Source organism: Epinephelus lanceolatus, chromosome 19, assembly GCF_041903045.1.
Source record: "Epinephelus lanceolatus isolate andai-2023 chromosome 19, ASM4190304v1, whole genome shotgun sequence".
In the NCBI taxonomy this organism is placed as follows: Eukaryota; Metazoa; Chordata; class Actinopteri; order Perciformes; family Serranidae; genus Epinephelus; species Epinephelus lanceolatus.
This window is the reverse complement of record NC_135752.1, coordinates 10,026,638-10,051,847: the sequence shown is the minus strand read 5'-3', so window position 1 is coordinate 10,051,847 and position 25,210 is coordinate 10,026,638. Positions and strand designations below refer to the sequence as shown.

The following is a 25,210-nucleotide window of genomic DNA, read 5'->3' as shown; positions in this document are numbered from 1 at the left end:
AACAGAGTTTGTTTTCCACTTAAAGCACTGATAACAGACAGTCAGAGCCAGTGGACTGTCCTTCAAGAAAACCTGCGCTGACTTGTAGAGGCTGGCTTATTAAACCCAAACCCAGCCTTAGCCGCAGCAGTCGACCTCGACAACCCCAGCAAGTTCAGCACACAAAACAAGCAGAAGCAGGTTTGACACCTTTTAACATGAAAATTTCCTGACTTTAAAGAACGCTGACCAGATATCCAAGACTACTACTATCTATGGCCCAGCAGTACCTTTGTTGATCATTAATGGGTTTTTTTTTCCCCACATGCTTTGGTTCTCAATCAGAAGGTATGGATGCTTCAGCTTGCAAACCTGTGTCTGAACACCAACCTGAAATCCTGGAACCAGCAGAGGGAGCTATTGAACAATGTAGTGACCCAAATTCCCCTCCAAATGATTCTGGATCCTCATTAGGCTGTTTGACACAAGTTATGGAACAGTTGAATCAACATGACTCCACTCCAGATGTTGCTGGATCCTCTCTTGGTTGTGTGAAACAAGTACCTTACAGTTTTACTCAGGTAAGATATATGTGCAGGAGGAGGCACACTTGTGAGCATTACATATATGATTGCAGTTATTTTGTGCTGAAATTTTAGTTGAAATTGTTAATAGTTGGCCTTGGCCAGATATGTAACAACATGCTAATAACTTGGAACAATATTATATATTTACCGTGTGTCACCAAACCACTAATTTTGAATTATGTAGCAGTGATTCCCAACCAGGTGGTACTTCTGCAGTTGCTAGTGGATGTGAGAAGACTGTAGAGTAGCAAAAAAGGACTGCAGTATAGTACCAACACAGCCTTTGACCATGCGTAGGGTGTAGTCTTGGTCAAGAATCTCTTTACTACATTTAAAGGAACAGTTCACCCCAAAACCAAAACCAAAACCACATAATTTCCCTTCTACCTTTAGTACTATTTAGTTTCGGGATGAGTTGCTGAGTGTTGAAGATATCGGCCGTAGAGATTTCTGCCTTCTTTCCAATAAAATGGAACTAGATGGCACTCAGCTTGTGGTGCTCAAAGTGCTAAAAAACATTTGAAAAACTCTATAGTAATGTCTCTTTCCAGAAGTCATGACCCAGTTACTCAAGGTAATCCACTGACGTTGTCCTATGCATTTCATGTAGAAACTATTTTCTTTCTGCTGAACTACAGCCGCCAACCATATCACTGCACAGAAGGAAGCATGCATCTGCTGCTAGCTCACGTAGTTACACTTAGCTAGTTAATGTTACAGTACAGCCGAGGAGTAGACGATTATTTTTTACATCTCATGCTGTCACAAGCACAAGCCCTCTCTAGTTCCATCATACTGGAGAGAAGGCAGACATCTTTAGGCCAAGATTTCCAATGCTCGGCAACTCGTATCAAAACAATCTGGATTGATAAATAAACACTACAGGTAAGAGTTTTGATTTAGGGGTGAACTGTCCCTTTAAGGATTACACCTAAAATGTGTCTCTCTGACTTTCTTATCAATCCCAGGATGCATCAACATCGAGTACAGGAGGGACCCAGAGTCATCCAAGTCTCACAATATTTCCAGACAGTGAGTCAGTTTTTGGTTGATGTTGTCCTGTGAATTACATTATACAGTATACGGCATGTTTTTGTCTAAAACTTTTCTCACTCTCACTCTCACTCTCAGTGCTGCCGCAGCAGGAGCCTTCAGATCCAGATGAACCGTTCTTCATCCTCTCGCTGACTGAGATCCCAGTCTGCTCAGCAGGAGAGGTGCTGGGCAGTGTGCCCGAGCCCCTCCCTTATCTTCCTGTAACAGATGCATCAGTAGAGCAACAGAGGTCAGTGCTTGCCTTTTATCAGATGGTCATCCTGTTCATGCAGGCGTGGATCTGGTTTTGTTTGGTGTCTGATTCTACAACTCTCCTCAACCCTTATCAGCAATCCTGGAGAAAGTTTGGCAGCAGCAGGGGGCGGGCTTCTCTCTAATGTTGCTGTGCCTGTGTCCATGGTGGAGAGCGAGGAAACAGGCCTCATCAATGTCATAGATATTGGGCCTGACCCAACTGCATATATAGTAAGTGAAGTTACAAGAAACCACATGTAGCCAGTGTGCTAAAATGTCTTTATTTGTGACACATTTTTGTTTTTCACTCACACCAGGGTTCAATCATGGAAAATCCAGTGGATCCACACGGTAGAGTGATGGCATTATTCTGCTACTCATTTAAACTAATGATTAATGTTGTATTACTGATAGTAAATGTGTATTGCTTGTATTTATGGGACAGAGAATACAACAGTCCATCCATCTAAATTACCAGAGACCATAGAGAATAATGAGACTGAAATCGCCCCTACAAAGCAGAGACTAATGAGCATTAGAGGAAGAGGTAGGCAGTACATGAATACTTTCTCATCACATGCACTCTCAACAAATTGGACACATTTTTTTCATCATGTACCTGTTCCTCTCAGGACCAGCCCAACTGCAGGTAGAGTCCAATACTACAAAGAGGAAAGAAGCCAGCAAGGCCCTCGCTGCCAAGGAAGCAGAGCCAATCCCCATCCAAACAAACACCACCCTGCACTCAGAGCTTCTCGGGCCCTCTGTGCAGCCAAAAGCCTTGGATGACATTGTTACTGAGCAACAGAAAGGAAGTGGCGATCATGTACATGCTGAAAAGGAGACTCTGACAGGTGGGGAGGACCCCGAGAATACCAGCTCAGGAGCACTAATTAAACGGACAAGGGGGGCGACTGGTCGGAATAGGTGAGGAAAAATGGTCCTTTGTTGAAATGTGAATAAATCTCCCAGTTTTCATGTTGGTATCTATCAATTGTAACAAAATGTTAATTGATTTTTATTGTTCAATACCGTACAGAAAATCTAAAGAGACAAACGACACTGCCCCAAGTGATTCTCCACCTGGCAAAGCAGCCTCCAAGGGTGCTAAGGTCAAAACTCAGCGTGCAGCAAGAAAACGATTTACCCCAGCATCTGTAGCCTCAACATCATATGATGTCGCTCCCACACCCAGACCAACACAGCCGACAGAGGAAACCCACTCAACATCCTCTACTGCATCACCAACACACACACAGGTGCACCTTGAACAGACTTCTGAGCACAGCCGACTATGCTCAGACACAACTCCTATTACTCCTCTGTGTCCAGCTGAGGTAAGGAGGGTACAATGACAGAGGTGGATGGAGAGGCATCCTGATTCGGTGGGATGAGTTGATTACAGCTGATCCTTTTTTCTCCCTTGTTGTAGGTTTCAGCTTCTCAGCAAAGTTTGGAGAGCAGCTCTATAGAGGAGGAGCCCACCAGTGTGTCTCAGTACTTCTTAAGTGACATTTTTACAGAAGTGGAAGACGGATGAAAGCTGTAGGAAGATGGAGTGAGAGGAGAAACCTGCAGGTGGCTTTGCCTTTTCAATTTTTTTGTTGTGTTAAGTTATGTTTGTAAAGATTCATTTATGACTGAAAGACTGTTTTTGTTTTTGTTTTTGCTGTCCGTTGTCATTAAGTGAAGCTAAATTTACTTTACTTTCACAAGCACTTTGAATATGTACAATATGTGTATTTACTGAAATGCCTTTTTTAAAAGCCTCTAGTTCAAATAAATAATAAATTGTACACATTAACCAAAACACTGGTAAATAACTAATCTGAATCAGAGGTGGCAGCATTCCCTTAAATATTCATGAAGCCTCAGATTCCCCAATGTGGTGAACCACCTGTGAAAATGTAAATATTGTACAATAGGAAATGAGCTTTTGACATTTTTCTTTTCTGTATGTGCTCCATTTTTAATACAGGCCATTACATTGGTCTCAGGACATAAAGACATAACCCAGACATCATGTATAGCTGTATGTTTAAATGTATTACCTTTTTTAATGCCTCTTCTGTGTATTTTTGTGCTAATTTATAATCATCCGTTCTAATTTTGGTGTATTAGACAAAGGATGTCCTAATATTGGCTTTTCTTTTAGAAAACCGACAGACAGAATTTCACTTCATAGAACTGCATCATTGTCCCAACTTCACCCCATACAGAGCAGAGGTACTCAGACTTTATTTAAGGGAAATGTTCTGCCAGCTAGCTTTCATTAAGACATTTTGTGAAACTGTATATAGTGTCAATTAGAGGTCCTTGCACAGATTTGCAGCATTCATGTTATGTTTGATACTTGAAACAAAAACATGAAATCTTCCTTAAACATTTCATGAAGTCATTAAAAGTCAAACATGGCATTCTGTAAGATCTGAATAAAATGGAGTCTTTCACCACCACAATCTGATTCAGTCTTTCATACAGATTTCAGGCAGATTTAAATGAGCTCTATAAACTCAAACTTTTGTATGTTTCTGTGGAGTTAAAAGCAAATCATTTTATTACAATTAACTAGTTATAACTTAATGTTTGATTGGATGGATTTTTGATTACAAGGGTGGGGTGACACAATACAGGCACATACCATCAAAATGATGCTTTTCATAAATTTGATATGTCCTCTTTATGAAATGGATGGTCTTAATAAAATCATTTTCTACAGCAAAAAATGATGAAATTGGTCTGTCCCAACAGTGATAAAGATTTTCCTTTGACAAGGCTTAACAATACACATGATTCACATTCAAAATACATATAAAACAACTTAATAAAAAAAGGACTGTATAAACAGCAGCTGATACAGGTTGGTTGAAGTGATGTGTCTATTTTAGATTGTTCAGGGTGGTTATTGCAGAGGGAATGAAGGATTTCTTGTATATGGGCCAGTGAGACTTTGTAGCATCGGCCTGATGGCAGTAACTGGAAGGAGTGGTAGAGGGGGTGAGAAGGGTCCTCAGTGATCAGGGTGGCTTTCCTGACCACTGAGCGGTTATACAGTTCAGATAGAGTGTTGAAGGTGAGAGTGGATTCAATGAGTGAAAAATGTCCTTGCTGACATGAAAAGATTTGAGTTTCCTCAGCAGGCGGAGGCGCTGTTGTGCTTTATTGTACAGAGTCAGTGTGCTGTGAAAAGGACAGACAGGTGTCTCTCTCTGTTCTGAGGTATTTCAAAGACTGAACCTGCTCTACCAGCTGACCCTACATAGTGAGCGGCTGGAAAAGACGTGATGATGGTGTTTTCTCTCTGCCCCCACAGCACAGCTCTTTGGTCTTTTAGATGTTGAGCTCAGATGTTTTCTCCAGATGTTTTCACCCGATTGTTGACAGCCTGCTGGTATTGGTACAAAGCATTGTTGCCAGTCAGGTTAGCCACCAGGGCCATTTCATCTGCATACTTAAAAAGTGTCATTCCTTCACTGCTACAGGAAATGCTATTGGTATAAACAAAGAGAATGGGAGATACACAGCCTTGGGGGAGCCCTGTGTTTAAAATCAACTTACTGGATTTAAAACCATTAATAAACACCTGTTGTGGTCTGTCCTGTACAAAAAACTCTTTATTCATAAAACAAGTGTTGGGTGGACCTGAAGCTCCGAAGGGTGGTGCAGCAGGGTGGTTGTGTGAACAGTGTTAGAAGGAGAGCGGTGTCATGAGTTGCTCTTTTGCAGAGTAGCACCCCCAAGGTCAATATATTAACTCAACCCATTGACAAAAAAAAGTGCAGAATAAATCAAGTTAGTATAGGTAGAAATCACACACATTACTAATTTAATAATAATAATAAATTTAACTTAATATTATATGCTTTTGCTAATATACGATGGTATGTTGGCACAGTTTAGGCCATCATATTGATTGAGAAGCTTTGTACAATCATAGTAAAGGTGTTGCAACAAACAAAATGTGTAAAATGAGTAGTAAAAGGCATTTTGCATGATAATATGTAATAAAGTAAGCAAAAATAAACTTTTTTTTTTAACTCTATGAAATCCTATGGGGCTCAGGATTTCAAAACGACTCTCCTCTCACTACGCTTAAACTACATAGTCCAAGCTTCACTATAATAGACACTGTTACCACATTCATTTATGGATTGTAAAAAGTGGAGGATCCAATACCACCTTATGAAAAAGTTACATGTCCTCTGTGTCCTCTCCTCTGAAATACGCCCCTGCCTAATTGTTCTTTTGAGCCTATATAAATGTCTGCTTTTAATACATCTGTGTTTTAAGACAGTATAAATCACTGTATGCTTAGGCATTCATTGATGCATGTGATACAGCGGAAAATAAGACTATAAGGTTTGAGATCCCTCTAATCCCTAATGCTGCAACCTCTTGTTGAGAGGCTTAAGACTGTTTTGATCTCTCTGTTGAGTAACTAACTGCTCTGTCCGCAGGTCCACTCTAACACTCAGTCAGCTGTGAGATTAGTCACTCCACCACTGTACTGCCTGCTGACTGACTGCACACCGACTGGAGCAGACCACTGAGGCACCGCAGAGAAGGAACATGAGTGATAACACCCAGGTTAGTGATAGAGGAGGATACTTGTAGTTTATGTATTTCTGAATAATTCATTACAGGCGTTAATATTGTGGTTCAGTACTGACAGTGTGTATGATTGATTTTCATTTGTGGTAATATAACCACTTTAAAAAAAATTTTAGGGGTATTTGTCATTTTAAATGTTGAAAAAAATCTTGAGTGTGTTGGACTGTAACATTATAGTTTCTTAACAGAAGCCCTATCCTGTGTTACTGTTGTAACTAGTGTAGTTGATCCCAGACAATCTGCAGTATCATCAGTTTCCATTTTGCCCTTATTTGAAAGGTATTATAATATGGCACAATTGTAAGGCTTTTGAGGTGAGCTACAGGTTATGTAATTATTTGGGATCTATACAGAACAAAATCCCAACATATGAACACAGCTTAGGCTCATAACACATGACTGAATTATGCAACAACCACCTGATCCTTAAAGCTGTACTTCAACTTATATGTATGTCTTGTTAATGCGTGGTAAACCCTCGAAGACTGTGCCCAGTTAACAAATTAGTAAAGCTATGTAATGATGTCAATTGAGAAACAAGACTTAAAATCTTATGTAACACTCATTAATGACGGGAAAATATTATGTCATAGGAGAATCACCTAAAGTGTATCCCCATTAGACATACACTTAAATTTGTTTTAGACTGCACAACTCTCCATAAAAAAAGCTCATTAGGAAACCCACTACTAAGTGGATTATAAATTAAGAATTCCATCAAGGAATTCCATCGACCGCATGTGGATTTGGAAGAGTTTTCCCACTGCTCCATTCACAGTTTTTTTTTGTTTGTTTTTACCGATTAAAAAATAACAGCATCTGTTGTTCTAGACAAAGACAAAGGTAACATTGTCTATTGCGAGGAGGTAAATTCTAACAGCATGCACATTGTCATTGCTCACTCTTGGGGCTCTGACAGTTGGACTACATCCAGGGATTAATGTGATGCACTAATTTAACGCTGTCTGGGCTCTTATGTAATGAGCCTGGGCCAGTGTGTTTGAAGCTTGTTAACAGAAGGATCAGCAGGGTGTTTAAAAGTTACAATGCTGATAATAGTGACTACCACCTGATATAATGTGGTAGTCATGTTTATTTCTGTGTATCATCAACAACAGCCGGGAATTGGAATTACTAATCACACTTCCTCCCGTTATGACACATCAAATAAGACTCAGAGACTCCAGCCTGCTAGCAGCTCCACGAGGCTGCACTAAGGCACAGTGGTGCCTTGGGCTTCATGGTAACGTCGGCATACTTACAGTGATAATTTTAGCATTCTGAATGTTCAGCAGGTGTAATGTTTGCCATGTTCACCACCTCAGTCTTGCTTGTAGGTGAGCATACAAAGTACAGCGGAGGCTGATGAGAACAGATTTGCAGATGTTTGGTGGTAACTCAAAGTATTAAACATGGTCAGATTTTGACCTGATCATGATCGCCAAAGTGTTAAAGTTCATCCCAAAAGGAACATGGATGTTTCTACCAAATTTCATCTAATATGTTCAATAGACATTTCAGTCAAAACCACATAGGGGCTTTAGAGGAAATGTCAGGAGTTCAGTCTTTAGGCTAAATCATTTAGTTCACACCAATCCATCTTTTTCACTGGATAAATGGAAATTTGGACCTGCTGGTTGGTCAGTGAATCCTCAAAGTAATCAGGCCTTATCCTCTGGGGACCATGAATGTCTGCACCAATTTTATGTCATTCCATTCAATACTGAGATATTTCAGTGTGAGCCAAAGCGGAGGACCAACAGACCAACAGTGCATCACTAGAGCAGCCAGTGTGACTAAAAATGTAGTGAAAAATAGGCCCTGATCACACAGAAGGTATTCTTAACAGCTGGAGGCGGCTTTTTGTAGGTGTGTTTAATGAGAATTTAGCTTTTTGCTTGCTGTTTTTACGTTGCTACAAACCTCACGTCTAGCGTTTTTCCCGGATCACTCTGAACTCCTTCAGCTGAAAAAAAACTTCAAGTCAGAACAGAGAAGCAGCCCACATCATCTCCGCTTTTCCCCCCATTGTCCAATCAGTTGATTTGAGAGGCGGGCCTTCTGTAGTGGTCACAACAACAAGTTTACAGTTGGTAAATAATGGAGGAGAAACTAATGGTGGTGGTTGCTGGATCCCCAGAGCTATACAACTTTACAAACCGCAGTTACCATGACTTAAATAGAAAACAGCAAGCGTGGAAGCATATGAGTGCACCCTAAACCAGAGCTAGAGCAAGTACCCTCTGCCTGCCTATTTTAATAACTAGCTACTACAGTATGTACTGTGGAAATAAGTAGGTAGTTTTAGCTCACCAAAATAATGGTACATTGATTACACAGGAAGGTTAGGGTAAGGAGGTGATGGATCTGTTGCCTGGCAAAAATAAAAAGGTGCAGCAAGCATGTTTTTACTAATGGCATTCAATTACAAAAAAAAAAAAATGGTGGTGTGATGCAACTCACGTTTTCCAACCTGCAAAATGCTTTCTGTGTGTTTGTGGCCTAATAGTGCTCTGACTGCTTGAATCCTTGGTTCCTGGTAATCAGATAATTGTCAGTATCAGCCTGCAAGCACCCTAAGCTGTTTATCTTTCTTTCTTTTTAATCTAAAGAATATAAATATAGTGAATGAATACAGTTTTGATTAGAAGAATACTATAGTTTCCACGGATCTCCAACAGGACGAAGAGGTGCTGAAGCAGATTGAGAGGGAGGTGCGGATGCGGGAGGGGGCCAGTAAGCTACTGGCAGCTTGTACCAGGAGAGAGCAGGCCCTGGAGGCCTCCAAGAGCCTGCTAACCTGCAATGCTCGCATTCTGGCCTTGCTCAGCCAACTGCAGAAGATGAGGAAAGCTCAGATTCTACAGAGAGTGGGACACAGGTCAGATGGAGTGCAAGGATATATTGTATGCATGGGTAAAAAGACAGATATAGATCCATTATCAGTGGAGAGGGATAAAGGAATGTTTTAGAGTTGTATTGCGGCGCTATGCCTGCTAAAAGCCACTAGAGGTCAGACAAGTTAACATTTTTAATCCTTGGAGTCCCTTCATCCCAAATTAAGCCTTTGTTTTGATGTGTGGGTTTACCAGATTTGTTGTGTTTATCATGCATATATGCATAATATTGGCAAATCTAAATATTAAATATTAAGTAAATATTTTGTGAAGAAATTACAATAAATAAATTGAAACATGATAAATTGACAATAGTTGGATAGATGATCTCTTTCTTTTGCTGCAGGCCATCTGAAGATGTTATGCCATGTTCGGGAAAAGTATCCCTTTCAGGTGAGTGTTAAATATCTTAGCCACAAATTCATGAAAATACTTGAACCTGGCTTTTATATTTCCAATCTTATAATTTGCAATCTGTAGACTTGCGAATTCCGCTGATGTGGAAAGACTCAGAGTACTTCAAAAACAAAGGAGGTAAGTTAGACTGTTGTGATTAGAGGAACTAATTGCAATTCTGTAAATGAATGGAGTTTGATTGCATGGGAACCTTGCTGACCTCATCATAACGCCTGGTGCTTGTGCCAGATATAATTTTTACTTTTAATAAAGTTTAGTTTGATAAAGAAATACTTCACCTGCAATTACTATATCTATACCATGTGTATCAATTACTCACTGTGTGTTATCAATGTGTTACTTGCGTGTTACCTTGTTTTTCTCCCATGCCTCCCATGAACATTCTTCATAAATTGAAGTAAACAGGACCCGTAACAGCAAAACTATATCAAAACATCTGTTTACAAACTCCCACACAACTCGTGCAGTATAATCCAAGTCTCATTTATCCATTTGTATGCTCAGTTGTTCCCAAACACATGCATTTTTGCTAAAGCCTTGCGATTTAAAATGCATCAGTACAAAGAGTCTCATGCACTGCCAAGCAGCATGCCTAGTCACATGCATGCACTTTATCTCTGCTTAAGTGGAGCTCATATGCCCGCAGATCCTCAGGTGCGGACAGGGCGCGTTACTTGTGGGCGGAAGTGTTTTGAATAGTTAGGTTTTGGCAAAAATGCACGGGTTTGAAGAGATGACTGAATAAATGAGAGTCAGATTATACAGCTGGAGTTGTGAGAGAGTTTGTAAACAGATGTTTGGATATAGTTTTGCTGTTGTTAAATGTGGTCCCCAATGACTTCAATTTATGAACAATGTTTGATTTTTCTGGATTCTGAATTCACCGTGAAGGCAAGCAAGAAAAACAAAATTTTCTTCACAAATTCGAGGTAACACAGGATGAGTAATTGAAATACAAATGGTCATTTTGTCAGTGAAGTATTCCTTTAATTTTGGTTCAAGAGTGAACTGAAAATACTTAAATTACTGCCCACCCTCTCTGGTCTTTGTCTTGCCTGGGTAAATATTACAGGAAATAAATATGTATAAGACTTTAAGAACTGACCGCAGTTTTGACTCTCTCTTTTACTTTCAGAGCTGCAGCGCTGTGCTGTGTTTTGCCTGCTTCAGTGTGGCACAGAGATCCATGACACTGATCTGGTGATGGTAGACAGGACTTTAACTGACATCTGTTTTGAAGACATCCTCACGTTGTAAGTCTCTGTTTTGTAGATGTGTTTTTAGAGGCTCAGTTTTTGTATAATACCACTTTCAAGGCATTTTATTTGTCCTTGTATAACTGTGTATAAACAGCAATGAGGTAGGTCCAGAGTTTCAGCTTCGTGTTGAGCTGTACAGCAGTTGTGCAGTGGAGGATTTCTCCCCGGGGGCTCTAGGACCCAGGAGAGGGAGCCGTCTTGGGGGCTCAGTGGGATGCTCCTCAGGGAAAAAGATCCGTGCTGCGTTTGAGTCTGCTGCTGTTTGTGGGTCCAGTGGAGGAAATGTAGGATCTGGAAGTGTGTCGCCGCCCTCGTCCCCTAACCTGTCTACACTGTGAGGATGACAGCTCTCTCTGAAACACACACCAAAGGAGAATATTTTAGAACTGAGTGTCACCTTAATTTTGCTCAATGCTTTCTGTTTGAAGGGGGCCTAAGTTTAACCTGCTGGCTCATACAACACTGAGAATCCAACATGTCCAGGAAGGTTTTAAGACCCATGATTTGTCACTAGCAGCAACAGGTAAGTTACAAATCCTCTCATCTTTACGTCTTCTCTCATTTCCTGTCCTCTCTCCTTTTCTTTTCTCCTCTCCTCCTGAAATTTAATCCCTAATCTCTTTGTTTTTTTCAGAAGATAATCCATTCTGGTTGCCTCTGTATGGCAATATGTGCTGCCGTCTAGTAGCTCAGCCTCTGTGCATGATTCAGCCAATCATAAATGGCCAACTTAAGGTTAAGGTGACTTGATTATATCAACCTGCTTTTTGATTGTTTTTATATTCTATGATATCATTTACTGTATCAAATAACTCCCTGCTCTCATTCAGCTTGGAGAGGACCTTAATTGTTGGGAAAATGCTTACGGCGTCCTCAGGGGCCACAGTCTCCTCTGCTATCAGAGTCAAGAGGACCTGGAGTCTGAGGACAAGACATTTGTTGTTATCCCCATCAAAAAGGTTGGTTCTTAATGAGCAGAGTCTCATGAATAAATAGATGGTTTCATTTACGGGTTTGTCCATATTGATTACAATGACATGCCGAGGCTAACAGATTGCACTGGTGATTTAATGAGAACAAGTCACTTTTTAGACTTACACCTTATAACAAATATAAAAACAATAGTGAAAATCCAGTGGAGGGATGTTACAAAGTACATTTACGCAACTATTTAAGTACCATTACTACTATTTTTATGAACTTAATAAATGTTGGCATTATACTTTTTGATCAAACCACGGATATGTAACATTTGTACTTTGTCATGTTGCAAATGTTGTTGAAACTTTACATTTCTTTAGATTTCAACAGTGCTGTGGTTTATGTGTGGTTATGTTTTGGCACAAAAGCTACTTGGTTATGGTTAGAAAAATATCATGTTTTATCTTAAAACTTCTGTTTTTGGTGGAATAATCCTGCTGGAAATGCTGCCAATGTCTTGCTAAAAAACAACAGGTTTTGGTGGCACAATTGCAGCTGGAAATGCTGCCAATGTTTTTGCCAAAACAAAACAAAAAAACACCTAGTTTTGGGGGCACAATCACTGCTGGAAATGCCACTGATGTCTCTTGAAAAAACACCCAGTTTTGGTGGCACAATCGCAGTTGGAAATGCCGCCAGTGTCTTGCTAAAATACACCTAGTTCTGGTGGCCTTTTGGAGGGGGCCTGACCCTTAGGTTGAGAACTCTTGGATTCACTAATGATATATGAAGTAATTGAAATTTAAAAAGAAATTAAAAAGCAAACTGTTGTGTAGCGTAGGGTCATATTCAAATGTAGTCACACAGCCGATATGAATGTGAAAGGGTGTTTTTGTCAGCAGCAGATTACAAGATTCTGTCACATGCATATAAAGCTGTTGGATCGTTTTGTCAGTGGACACGTTAGCCAATAATATCTCAGTGGGGAAATGGTAGCATTAAGATACTGCCTTGGTGTGTGTTCAAACTAAATTCCAACCAGATTATTTCAATGATTAGATGTGGAAATAATTATGAGTGTGTGTTTCTTCGTCAGGATACTCTTGTCTGTGTGTCAGAGAGAGACCCTGTCCATTGCCAGAATATATACATCAGCACACAGTGTCAAGGAGAAGATGTAACCTACACGCTGGCCACGCACACACCTGAAGACACGCAGCGCTGGACCAAGGCCATCTGGCAGCACGTCTTTAACATGAGTGAGGCCTGAATGAACAAAACTAAGCACTTTTGCAGTCCTGTCTCAAACACTAGCTACTGTACTAGCAAAGCTGGTGAGGCAATATTGCAGCAGCCTGAGGACAGGATTTAGGTTTCCCAGTGAAACATTACAAGGAGGTTTTGTTTGCCCTGTGTTCTCTCTATGAAATCACGTGAATTTAGGCCATGGGCCAAGAAAGAAGAGACTGCTTAAGTGTCACTCTTAATTAGTAAAACCTTCAGCAAACCGTGAGTTTTATTTGCACTGCTTACTATCACAGCATTTGCACATAATCAACACCTTTTTTGTTACTAGAAAGCACTCAGAGTTTAAGGTTGCATAGTCTTCTACATGTGTTACTATTATAACCAGTCGTGACAACACCTCAATGGCCACTATTGTTCTTTCCTTGTGTGTGTGTCATCATATCAAAATATGATCTTAGTAACACCTATTGTGGTGGGATAGAAACGGGTTTAAGTATTTTGCCAGGTGTCTGTCTGTCTGTCTGTCTGTCTGTCTGTCTGTGGACAGATTTTGTCAATGCGATAACAGCAACTGTGCAACTAGCTGTGTAGTTGAGATCAAAATTGAAGGCTAAGTTCGAATATGGGTGTGGTCTGAGCAAGGGGGCAGAAATAGGTTGGTAAGAAGTAGAGGCAATGCCCCCTCATTTTATGCCAATAGCACACCAAATTTTACAGCTGTGTTGCAGTTTTGGCCTTATTTTCCCCCTTTTTAATTTTTTCAAAAACACATTTTTGACATCTCCTAAACCATAGGTCTGATTTATACTGATTTTTTTGTGGATCATCATCTGACCAAGCTTATCAAACGTTATCAAAAGCCTGTTGATTTCTTATTGCGTGTTTAAGGCATTGACCAATGTACTGTAGAGGGGTGTAGCTCAGCACAAAAATAGACTGTTACGCCAATTACCAAAAAACTTGAAGGACATGTCAACGTAAGTACAACCAACACACCTTGAAAGTTTCATTTAAATCTACCACTAGAGGGCACAACATATCCAAAATAGGTCTGGCATAACACACATGAGACTACAAATTAGAAATAGTTTGTCCAATCATCACAAGAACTAAATATATGTCAAATAATAATAATGTTGAAGCGAGTATGTAAAATTCTTTTCTAAATCTGTCAACAGGGGGCGCTGCAAAGCAATTTTAATTTTTTAATTTGAAAAGCATATTTTTGATATCTCCTCCCAAACTGTAGGTCTGGTTTGTGCCAGATTTTCTGTGGATCATCATTTGCTTATCAAAAGTTCTAAAAAGCTTGTTGATGTCTCACAGCATTTTGCAGCTACTGAGCAATAAATCTTAGAGGGGGCATGGCTCAGCACAAAAATAGACCTAACTCCATAACCATTGAGCCAATCATCACAAAACTTGCAGGATATGTCCACATATGTACTTGCAACATGCCCTGAAAGTTCCATTCAAATCTCTACAAGGGGGCACCACAAAGGTGTGGAATAACACAAATCATAATTCAATAATTACAAAATTTGCATGATACATTAAATGATTATTTTTGAAACACATGTAAATTATTTTGAAATTGCTTAATGGGGCAGCCACCAGTTGTAAAGGAGTGCACTGGCCTTTTGTAATATTTGGCCATATATAAATGACAGTTTGTCCAAACATCACCAAATTGGATTTATACTTTTAACTTAGCCATCGACGCTTGTCCAAAACAGGAAGCAACAGTGATGCCAAAGAAGCGTCTGTCTGATCATCATATAAGTTATTGGTTTTCTTGAATGCAGGGGTCATAAACTGTCAGAGGTTTTGATCCTACCCAGCTTTTGAGTTTTAAAGGTCAAAGCTGGCTTGAACCCAGGAATCACCACTTGCAGATATCTGCAAGTGGTGATTCCTGGGTTCAATATATATATGTATATACATATATATATATATGTATATGTATATATACATAAAATTTTCGGATATTGATACACATCTGCACCCAAACCATGTGTTCTGTTCTTGCTTTATGGCCCGATTCTTTACCAGATTTCACTAAAATCTCTGAAAGATCATTAATGATAAATATACAGACAAAAGAAGAAAAGAACTGAAAACACAATGTCCTCTGTTTGTTTAATCCATGCTAAAGTAATATATAGAACTGGTGGTGGTTCTGTGTAACTATTTCCATGTTGGAAGCAGTGACTTCCTGGAGACTTGTCGTCACCATGAGGGTTGCCAAGCAACTAGCAAAGACTCCTCAATTTGAAGTGTTTTTATGGATTAAACAAATGAGAAATAATGTGAAGTGATTTTTCTGTTACCTTTGGACAGAGCCAGACTAGCTGTTCCTCCTCTTTCCAGTCTTTATGCTAAGAGAAGCGTATTGGCCGCTAGCTGCAGCTTCATGTTTAGCATACAGACTCTGACTTTTTCGTTGTAAAATACTAACTTTCAAATGGCACCAGTGAATTAGAGCCTACAGAGAGGCATAATCTGAAGTCTAAAGAAATGATAATAATCTTGTTAGCATGCCACATATGTTCCTCGATCCATTGTGATCTGCAAGCACCAGGAAGCACATGCTTATTGATTGTCATCAAAAGTGCAACAGACTACAGTTGCCAGACTTTTTTTGTTTACATGTGATTTTAACTGGGTTTTTCCAAGTAGTTTTGCAAGATCCAACTGCTACTGCATGTAAAGTCACAGCATGCACCATCTCTATTTTTCCTGATGCGATCAACTGTTTTTGCAGCTCCAAAACACAGCTGAGCACTGTCTTTATTCAGTCTTTCTCTAAAGAGCAGGAGAAACAAACTGCACTTGACAGCAGCCTCGACTCCAACTCTGCCAATTCTCTATACCTGGAAATGGTTAGAGGGGATGTTTATCAGGTTTTGTGTGTCTGGGAAGCAAAATGCATCTGCTGATACCTGCTGATACCTGTAAAACAACATTCCTTACTGACGCATTCGTGGCATCGGTGAGATGTGCATGTCATTTTATGAATCACGTGTCACAAAGGAACATATTTGTCTATCTATCTATACTCTCTGCCTTCGCAATGTTGCATTTGAAATTATGTAGTTCTCACGTTAACGCACACATTAACCTGCATGTGTGACATACTTGTGTGGTATTAACATGACAAAAACTTTGAGGTATGCATTTACAGCATCTGTCGCCAGGTACAAGTTTATAGACATGCAATATGTGACGTCTTGTGAGGTGGGATAGTACAGGCAGTTCTACATATAGTATAATATAGGAGCCAAAGGTTAGGAGGAGTGTTGTTCCCACATGGTGGCACCTAAACGTAATCATGACGTTCTAGGCAGAGCTAATTGTGCACATTGTGTCTCATGGTATGTCAATATGACAATCCAGAGTCTTCTAATTTTGACTCTGTGTCTGCGTGTGTTTGTTTATTCACAATCTTTTGTTTCCTATTTAACTGTCTTCGCACTTATCATTTTACTTTGGGAAGATGATCTGTATGTCTTTAGTGCAAACTGCAAAGTACAGCAACCTTCCTCAGACATTTACACCTCGCTAGTTATTCTCTTCCTTGCTAAGATCCATATCTTGTATGACAGTACACTCCCTATTAGAATGCTCCTTAATTTAAATTCATTTTCAATTTTAGGGGTTATTTCTCTGGTGTATGTGAGCTTTGGTCTGTTCTCATCCTTGATAGTCTTAATAAGATGACGTGTTGATTTTTATGGCTGTCTGCTTAGGCTCAAAGTCAAAGGAGCACAAATCTGACTTGAAGACACCAGCACAGCATAAATACAAATGATTTTTCTGATGATTATGTTTGTAACATACGTACCAGTGTTTAGATACTGTACACATTATCATAGCAGCGTTTAAGGCTGCCTGGTATGTAGTACGACAGGTATGACATTGTCTCTATACTGTATGTATTGTCAGGCTGACATGAGTATTGTGATACTGCTGACTTGTCAGGCGTCATAAATATCATTTGACAATATAATTACTGAGAAACATAAGCTGATTGTAAATTAACGCACAGAATCTTTGTTGTGTACATGCTTTGAAAATTGATGCTTGTGTATCTGTTGCAGGCCATTGGAAGCAGTGTTGTGATCACCTCATGAAGATTGAAATGCCGAGCTCCAGGAAAGCCATTACAATGAAGCAGGGATCACTATACCATGAAATAGGTAACACAAGCAGAATGACACCTGAAACATATACTGTAGACACACTGCTACCTCGCAGTGATGTCAGTCAACAGAGGCCTTTAAGAACCTTACCAGTGGTTTTGCTAGCTTATATCCAATCACTTTTCAAAGCTCATCATTTTGTAAAAAAAAATGATTCTGCAAATAATTTCAATGTGATTTTTTTCTGGTTTTGTTCCGGCCCTTCATTTGTTTTCATTAATCTCTGCACAAATTAAAATCTATTTGCAGATACCTGAATCTTGCTAGTTGTGTAATCTAACAAGTCTGCTTTTATTTCTGTCAAAGTTACATAGAGAATGCAGTGAAGACTTGTCAAATGTTGCTGCATAACTGATGAATTCATAAACCTGCAAGAGCTGATTTTTTGGCTACGTGGGAGTAGCAAAAACAAGCTGTAAGCATGTAATCACCTTTTAAGTTGATATGGCGTACTGGTTGCCTAGTTACTCATCCAGCAGATGCTAAGCTACATTAGAAATCGTTTGATCATTAGATGCTGTGTTTGTATCCACTTCATGAATATAAGATATATAACCCCAGAGGGAAATATCCATCTCTTAAGCTGTCGAATAAGCCACTATTATTGAATAATCACTAGGTAGTCGCTAATTTTGCCTGACTGCTGTTTGTTGGAGTTTATTTGCTCAAAACAGCTGCCTGATGCAGCCAAAAACTATTGATGAGACCAGTGAGAGTAAACCAAAACAGTAGAGTTGCAGGCCATAAAACCAAAACGATGATGTTAAATATGATAATTAGGGTCCATGTCCTGAATTGACAGAACCCTGTTGAGTTGGTACAGCTTTATTATTTGTCATCTTCCATCGTGGGTCAAATTGCAGTGAGCTGGAATGATCTAGAAACATGAAACTTGGTCCAATAACTGGGAGTAATGTGCAAATGTTTCCCAGTGATATGACAGTAATTGACCTTGGGGCTCTGTAATGAACAGCCAATGATGATGATGGATTTTTTGCCAGTTTGTGAATGTGAAAAACAGTAAAATGAATAGACCTTTTTTGGATTTGGACTCCATTGCCACCTTATTTGGATCATTGTGGGAATAACTGAGATACACAATCCTACCTTAAATGAACATGATCAGTCAAAAAACATGGCCACTATCAATCAAAAAGCCTTTGCAAAGGGGTGGGGCTTAGCAGGATATTAGCCATTACTCATAAATGATTTGTCCAATCATCATAAATCCAGCAGATAGAAAACTATATTTGGCACACATACTCTGGGAGTAAGCATTAACCAAGATCGGAAGATTGGAAGTGAAATGGTGAATGTGGACGTGGCCTGTTTAGCATTGCTGTATTATGCCTTAAAGGCATAATACAGCAATTTCTATATAAATCTAGCAAAGTTTGCTAGATTTGCTGTGAGCTGGAATGAGTGAGAGAGATGAAACTGGGTACCATAACTGGAAATAATGTTCCAATGATTCACATGAAATTAGATCTCAATCTGCCTGATGTTGGCATTATAATTAACAGTCCAAAAAATTAAAACTTTTAAATGCCACGCCCCTCACACAGTGAATCTGATTGACTTAAAATTTGAAACACATCTACACCTCAATGTGCTCTACAAAACAGTGTATTGGACCACTGATATCTGCCATGACCTTTTTTTTTTTTGCTAATTTGCATAATGTGAAAAACAGTAATGTGAATACTTTTTGGGATTTTGACTCTATCAATGCCAAATTTGGTACACAGCTTTGTGGGAAAGAAATGCATGTTTCGATCATAGATGGACAAGATCAATTATAAAGCATGGCCGCAATAATTGAAAAAAACCTTGCCAAGGACAGGGCTTAACAAACCCGATTGAACTCAGATATCCTCCACTAAGTCCTGAACAAGTTTTCTCCACATCCAGTAAAGCAGGAGAATGAGGTGGTGGTTTGAGTGTGCACTCACTGAAATGCTACATACACTCTAATGGTGAAACAAGTTTGTGATTAGTATTACTCCTTTATACAGAATTAAACCAGCTGAGCTGACTTTGCTCAGGTTTTTGAAACCCAAAACCTACACATTGCCACTTGTTGCTTTGCCGTTTTTGTCTATATTTGATTTCCATATCATGTAGAAAGGAAAGGAAACTAATGACTACCTCAGCCAGCATGAAAAATGCAAAACTGTTAAACAATTCGTAGTTAAGGAGCTAAAACTTGCAAACATAGATATCCATGGGTGGACCAGATTGTCATGGCCTACTTACATGTGCACATCTGTCTTTTCATGCAGACATTCTAACAATATAAAGAAACGGAATGTAACGCCTCATTTGCACATGCTGTGTCTTCTACTGCAGAAAGCTGGAGTGACGTCGTGCCTTAAAGTAGACAAACAAGTTTAAGTAAATAGCAGGATCTAAAAGAGATAAATGATGCTGTCCAACAATGGCCTAGAACAATAAGCCAGATACCAATGACATGAATAGGCGCATTATCTCCAACACCTGCTGACAAAAGTACCAGTCATGCTGATCAGAAAATATACAGAACGCAAAAATATATATACATATAATACCAACCAAGGGGAACAAAATGTTAGCACCTAAAATCGTGTTGTTTGAACAACAAAATGTTGTTTTTTTAACGAGCATTCCTATCATTACAACTGGCTGCGACAACAAAAGTCTGATAAGGAAGAGAAGACAATACAATGCAGTGAAGGAAATAAGAATGTCTCTTGGAAATTCCCCCTTCAACCACAAAATATTTGATCAAGAGTTTGATATCTTTAGAGTGAAAAATTAAAGTGACGTCTATTTCTGTTTGTCTTATTTCCGTCTCTTCTTTTTCAGTGTCACCTCCCTCTCCTCGAGAGGCTCTTGTGGCTCCAGATTTATCCATTGAGATCCGCACGTTGCTCTCTTCCTACTACAAGGAAAGGTAGGCTTTCTTGCCACAGAGGACACTCCCTCCACCCTTCACATTTTCACCTCTGCATGAATTTGCCTATATGATTTACTCTCTCCTGGATGTATTAAATACAAGTTCCTCTCCTAATACTCTCCATGACACGTGTAATCACTTGTTTGTTTTGACAGTCCAGCATTGTAAGTGAAAGCAGTGTGACGCTTAATAGGACACTGTTTCCGAGGCATGAAAATGAACACTGACTTCACAGCAGACGAGCTAAAACTTCTGTGAATTTGACAGACAAAAGAAAATTCTGAGTGAAAAAAACAAATTCCTGCCTTCAAACATGTACATAGTTCTATGCATATTTTTCTGTCAACATATCAGTGGCAAATATGTCACCAAAGACGATAGATATGTGACAGATAAATTCATACTAAGATTTGACATATTGCCTGCTATTTTTGTCTGTTTTATAGTAGTAGTACAGTGACGTCTTAACAGCTCAGTGAAGTCATGTCACAATTACGGCTGAATTACAGTGGGAGGTTCGTTTTTAAGGTTCGTGCTAGAGTGATTCAGGCTTTATAAGTCTTAATTACATATTATTATTTCTTGTTTGATAAGTTTGTTCAACATAATGGAAAAAGCAATAACGAACAATGACATAGGTCACTACCTGTTCTTCCGTGCACCTATTGAGGTCAGCGGGGACATGACATCACAGCTAAGCATGATAAATACCTCTGACTCAAACACATAATGCTCCTCTTATACAGTGTGGGCTGTGTCATCAAACCGTGACTGCTTTCCAGACAATTTGACTTCTTCAAAATGGCAAACACTCAAAGTTACAAGTTTAAGTCGGCACATAATGCACACGGGTGTCAAATGCCACAGATATTGTTCGAGAGTGTGATGGTTTGTGTACAAAAAACAGAGATTGGTCAAAAGATGTCCTGGAGAACTGGTTGTACTGGGGATTTTGATAGTTGATATATGTGAAGTAACAAGCTAAGAAGATGACAAAGCCATTTACAATGCTTGCTTTGTGTAACTTTGAATGCTTCGTGTGTGCCTTTCCAGCAGTCTGGAATGTATTTTTCCACTATTTTAGTAATGAGTCAGACCTCCCTCTGTATTGTATGCACAACCATAGTGTGTGCAGCAGTAGGATAGACACCAGTTAACTCAGATCTTATTTTTTGGAATCTAAGAAAAATTGAATTAATATTTAAAGGGGACCTATGATGCTTTTCCATATTTTGTTACTCATGTTACACTGAAAGATGTTCCTGTTAAACAAGGCCAAAATTTCAAATAGACGTAAACATATGTAGGCCTTGAAGTAGGAATAACCTCAGGCCTCAGACCGTTCCGAATACTCTGTTTCCAACAGATTTTTTTTTTTTATCATAGTGTGTATAAATTTCCCAGACTTTGGATCAGATTCTTGCTGGAATATGTCCATGCTTTTATTGGTGATTTTTCACAATAGAAAGTGCAGCTATTCTCTGTTGAGGCCATTTCACACCCGAAATTCACCAATTTCGCCCAAAACTGTCACGTCTTAAGATAAATACGACCACATGTTGTGTCAGTCAAGTTTGCACACTCACTCATTCAGAACAGGTTTGGTTTTCTGTTGTTTCTTTCGCATCCATCAAAAGTATCAATCAATCAATCAATCAATCAATCAATCACCTGGACTTAAACAAGATACACCTCCAGTTAAGCTGTGCAATGTAATTTAGTCCTTTTCTGTATCTACATTGTTGACTGCCGCTTTATAATTCTTTCATGTTTCCGGATGGTTCTGGTAATCCATGGTTTCTGTACTTGTTGGATCAAGTAGCAGTGAAAAAAATCTGGCTGCGGGACACATCGGCAACAGGACAGAGGAACAGGTCTCACAGTGCCATCTCTTAATTCAGACAGCCTACTTTCAGTAGGTCAGATAGTAATATTCAAGTGGATGATGATAACGAGGAGGAGGATGTGGACCACACACAGACTTAGGGAGCGACAGTGTGGAGGGACAGCTCAGCCCCTTCTGCCACAATGCCAAATGCGAGACACGGGGAGAGAGTGGTGACAGCCACATAGGTAACTCCAGTGGAGAGAAACATTTTTTCTAACCCTAACCCTAACCCATATTGTGAATTTTCACAACAAATAAAAAAAATAAAACGCATCACACTCAGTGTGTATGGTTTCTGTGTGTAAAATTTGTTTCTGGACGAATTAAAAAGAAACGCATATGAAAAAAAAGGGACTCTGTGTACAAAGGCCTTTACAATTGTTTCCCCCCAGCAAGTGCACTGCTAACATAGCTACACGCTATTATCAGGAAGACATGCTGTCTTGGTTCCTGATGTTGTTTTTTACTTTCTAGCTTCAGATCATATTCCTCCTGGAATGTATCTGGTTGTCTTCAAAAGCTTTCATTGCTAATTTTTCATGATAGAAAGTGCCACTATTCTGTGTTACAGTCATTCTTCCACTGCAAGTACACTGCTAATGTAGATGTAGCTACATGCTAAGGTCAGGGAAACGTATAGTCTAGGTTGCTGATGTTAGTTTCTCCCCAATATTGGATCATATTCCTGCAGGAACTTGTCTGGTTGTGTTCAAAAGGTTTTTTTGGTGATTTTTCATGATAAAAAGTGCTGCTTTTCCCCATTACATTCATGTCCTTGGCTGCCATGATGGTGCACAGCTGCCAAGATATGGAAGACCCAGAAACACTGACCAATCAGAGCAGACTGGGTTTATTTTGAGAGGGGAGCTTAAAGACACAAGTGCTGAAATGGAGTGTTTTCAGACAGAGGGTGAATACAGGCTTTCCAGCACAGCCAGTATAAGAAACATTAACCCTTTTTAGACAGGAATTGTGCAAATTTGCAGGAAAGCCCAATCAGTCTTTTTTCAGCATTGGCAGTATAAAAACAAAATCGGGGAGTGCGGCAAAATGCCACCTACCTACTTTTGTTTATACAGAATGCGCCTTTTTCGGGGCAATGGGAGGCGTGAGCAAGTAACACAACGTGTAGCTCAGTGTGTGACGTAACCAGTGACGTGGGACGGAAGGGGAGGGACAGTATGTGGGAGGGACATACTGGAACCAGTGTCATGGGAGGGAAGCCGTGCGGCTAGTCAGTCCTTCAGTGTTTCTCTCGTAATTTGGCCCATTCTTCACCGTCCCCATCATCTGACGTTAATGGCCTCTTCGTTTGCGAGGACAAGGAGGGCGCGCAATTCCTTGTCTCCCCAGTTGGTCATCTTTACAGTGTCTGTCAGGTTTGCGTTTCCCTCTTGCTACTAGGTGCTTGCTAATTCCTGCTATCAGCTGTTTCCTGCTTATCCACCGTCAGTGGGTCACACGTGGGGCGTCATCAACAGCTCTTCCCACAAGTCATCAACAGCCCCTCCCGTTGCAGAAGGCCGCCTCGGTCTGTTTAATCTAAAAGGTTTCCGCCAATATGACTACCCTACGAGGCGGAAAATAAGGCACCTCGGATCAACTCGCCAATCAGGCTCTGTGTGTCTAAACGCTCATAGCTTGCCAGCAAAACGGCCCAATATTCGCGGAAAATCTGGCAGTGTAAAAGGGGCTATATATTAAAGAATGAGCATACAGTATGTTCTAGTAGAAACTTTGAATAAAATTATGACTGTGAAAATGAGCATAATAGGCCTTTTTTGAGTACTAAAATGTACTCTGCAGAGATAATACAAGCACTGATATTTTAAATTGATTAAGAGATTGTTTATATGAATTCTTGAGAGTACAAGCAGCCAAATCATGCCACGTTTTTTTTTAAATGAAGCTTATATAAAATGTTGTGTAATCAAGGCACTATTGTTGTATACAAGTTTGGTTAGTGAGCAGATGCTCAAAAACAAATGTGAACTACATACTGAACTGCATTTCCTCCTGTCTGAAGGCAAATGAGGCCAACCAGTATAATAATATCCTTGTCACAGTCAGCTGACAAATAATGTTTTTGTCAGTTCCTTTACGTAAGAGGAGTATATCCTCATACCAACCAATGCCCAAATGAGGTTGGCAACCTCACAGCTCAGCTGTGGTTTTAACTGATACACACTTAAATAGTTTCAACTGTCAGGCTGGAATGTTAATCTGGGTGTAAACATGCTGGTGTGTTACACAAAAACCGTTTTCATTGCAATATATCTGCTTTGCAATTAATTTGTCATGGGCAATTAGCCACAAATCATAAACAGATTAGAACTGGTAAAGTAAGGTTTATTCAATGCTATTTGAAAACACCTGCATCTTTTTTAAACTCTGTACTACAGTTTTCTGTGTTTCTCTCTCTCTTTCTTACAGTTATTGATGACCCTACCACGGTTGCACTGGAGGAGTGAGAAACTCTTCTTATTTTGTTTGTGGTTACCACGCCTGGTCATGGAAATGGGCATGGACATGATAAATGGTGCTGTTTCAAAATCTGCAGAGGACATTTCCAAACTTAGTGTTAATATTGGTTATTTTTCCATTCTTCTACCTCTCTGCTGCTCTGACTTTTAACTGTTTACTTACCCAGCAATTATAATAAAAACAAAAAAGAGTGAAAGTCTGATATACCAACCTCAAACTGACTGTATGGTCATTTTAAATGCATAATAATGTCACTGTATTATTGTCTAGCAATATTGTATATTTTGTACATGTAAAGAGAGACCAGTACATATACTAAGAGGCCTCCAGCAGTTACTCTGTTGACTCTTAATCAGTTCCAGTATGCCGATGTGATGATTTTTCACTGAATTTGCCAAATGTTTGGAAGACATCTGCATTGACAAATTAGAGACTATTCTGCCAGTAATGTGTTGCTATTTGAGTGTGTGATAAAGCCACTACAAAAGCCAA

At 39.6% G+C, this 25,210-nt stretch overlaps 2 protein-coding genes across 7 annotated transcripts in view; both read left to right on the top strand.

Annotated features, from left to right (window-relative positions):
- The window catches only part of LOC117269742 (uncharacterized), a 17,668-nt gene extending 11,268 nt beyond the window's left edge, over positions 1-6,400 (top strand). For 2 of the 4 annotated variants that reach the window (XM_033647006.2, XM_033647003.2), the window contains 10 exons: positions 26-180; positions 325-560; positions 1,535-1,598; positions 1,698-1,851; positions 1,952-2,087; positions 2,174-2,207; positions 2,302-2,403; positions 2,489-2,783; positions 2,896-3,193; positions 3,289-4,315. In XM_033647006.2, the coding sequence (XP_033502897.2) occupies positions 26-180; positions 325-560; positions 1,535-1,598; positions 1,698-1,851; positions 1,952-2,087; positions 2,174-2,207; positions 2,302-2,403; positions 2,489-2,783; positions 2,896-3,193; positions 3,289-3,396 (1,582 nt within the window). In that variant the 3' untranslated portion in view covers positions 3,397-4,315. Of the gene's footprint in view, positions 1-25; positions 181-324; positions 561-1,534; positions 1,599-1,697; positions 1,852-1,951; positions 2,088-2,173; positions 2,208-2,301; positions 2,404-2,488; positions 2,784-2,895; positions 3,194-3,288; positions 4,316-6,313 lie in introns of those variants that run through there. The other 2 variants (XM_078161861.1, XM_033647004.2) reach the window with 2 other exon arrangements.
- On the top strand, positions 6,322-25,210 carry LOC117269964 (rhotekin-like). Of its 3 annotated transcripts, none has more exons than XM_033647336.2 (13): positions 6,322-6,443; positions 9,149-9,348; positions 9,711-9,757; positions 9,845-9,898; positions 10,917-11,034; positions 11,135-11,374; positions 11,469-11,563; positions 11,675-11,775; positions 11,871-11,999; positions 13,058-13,220; positions 17,310-17,408; positions 20,256-20,343; positions 24,668-25,210. In XM_033647336.2, exons 1-13 carry the CDS (start codon positions 6,426-6,428, stop codon positions 24,672-24,674), a joined length of 1,359 nt encoding a protein of 452 aa, XP_033503227.1. In that variant the 5' UTR covers positions 6,322-6,425; the 3' UTR covers positions 24,675-25,210. The 3 variants fall into 3 exon arrangements, with proteins under 3 accessions (XP_033503227.1, XP_033503226.1, XP_033503229.1); XM_033647335.2 differs by having other exon boundaries at positions 11,675-11,781; XM_033647338.2 differs by lacking the exon at positions 9,845-9,898 and having other exon boundaries at positions 11,675-11,781.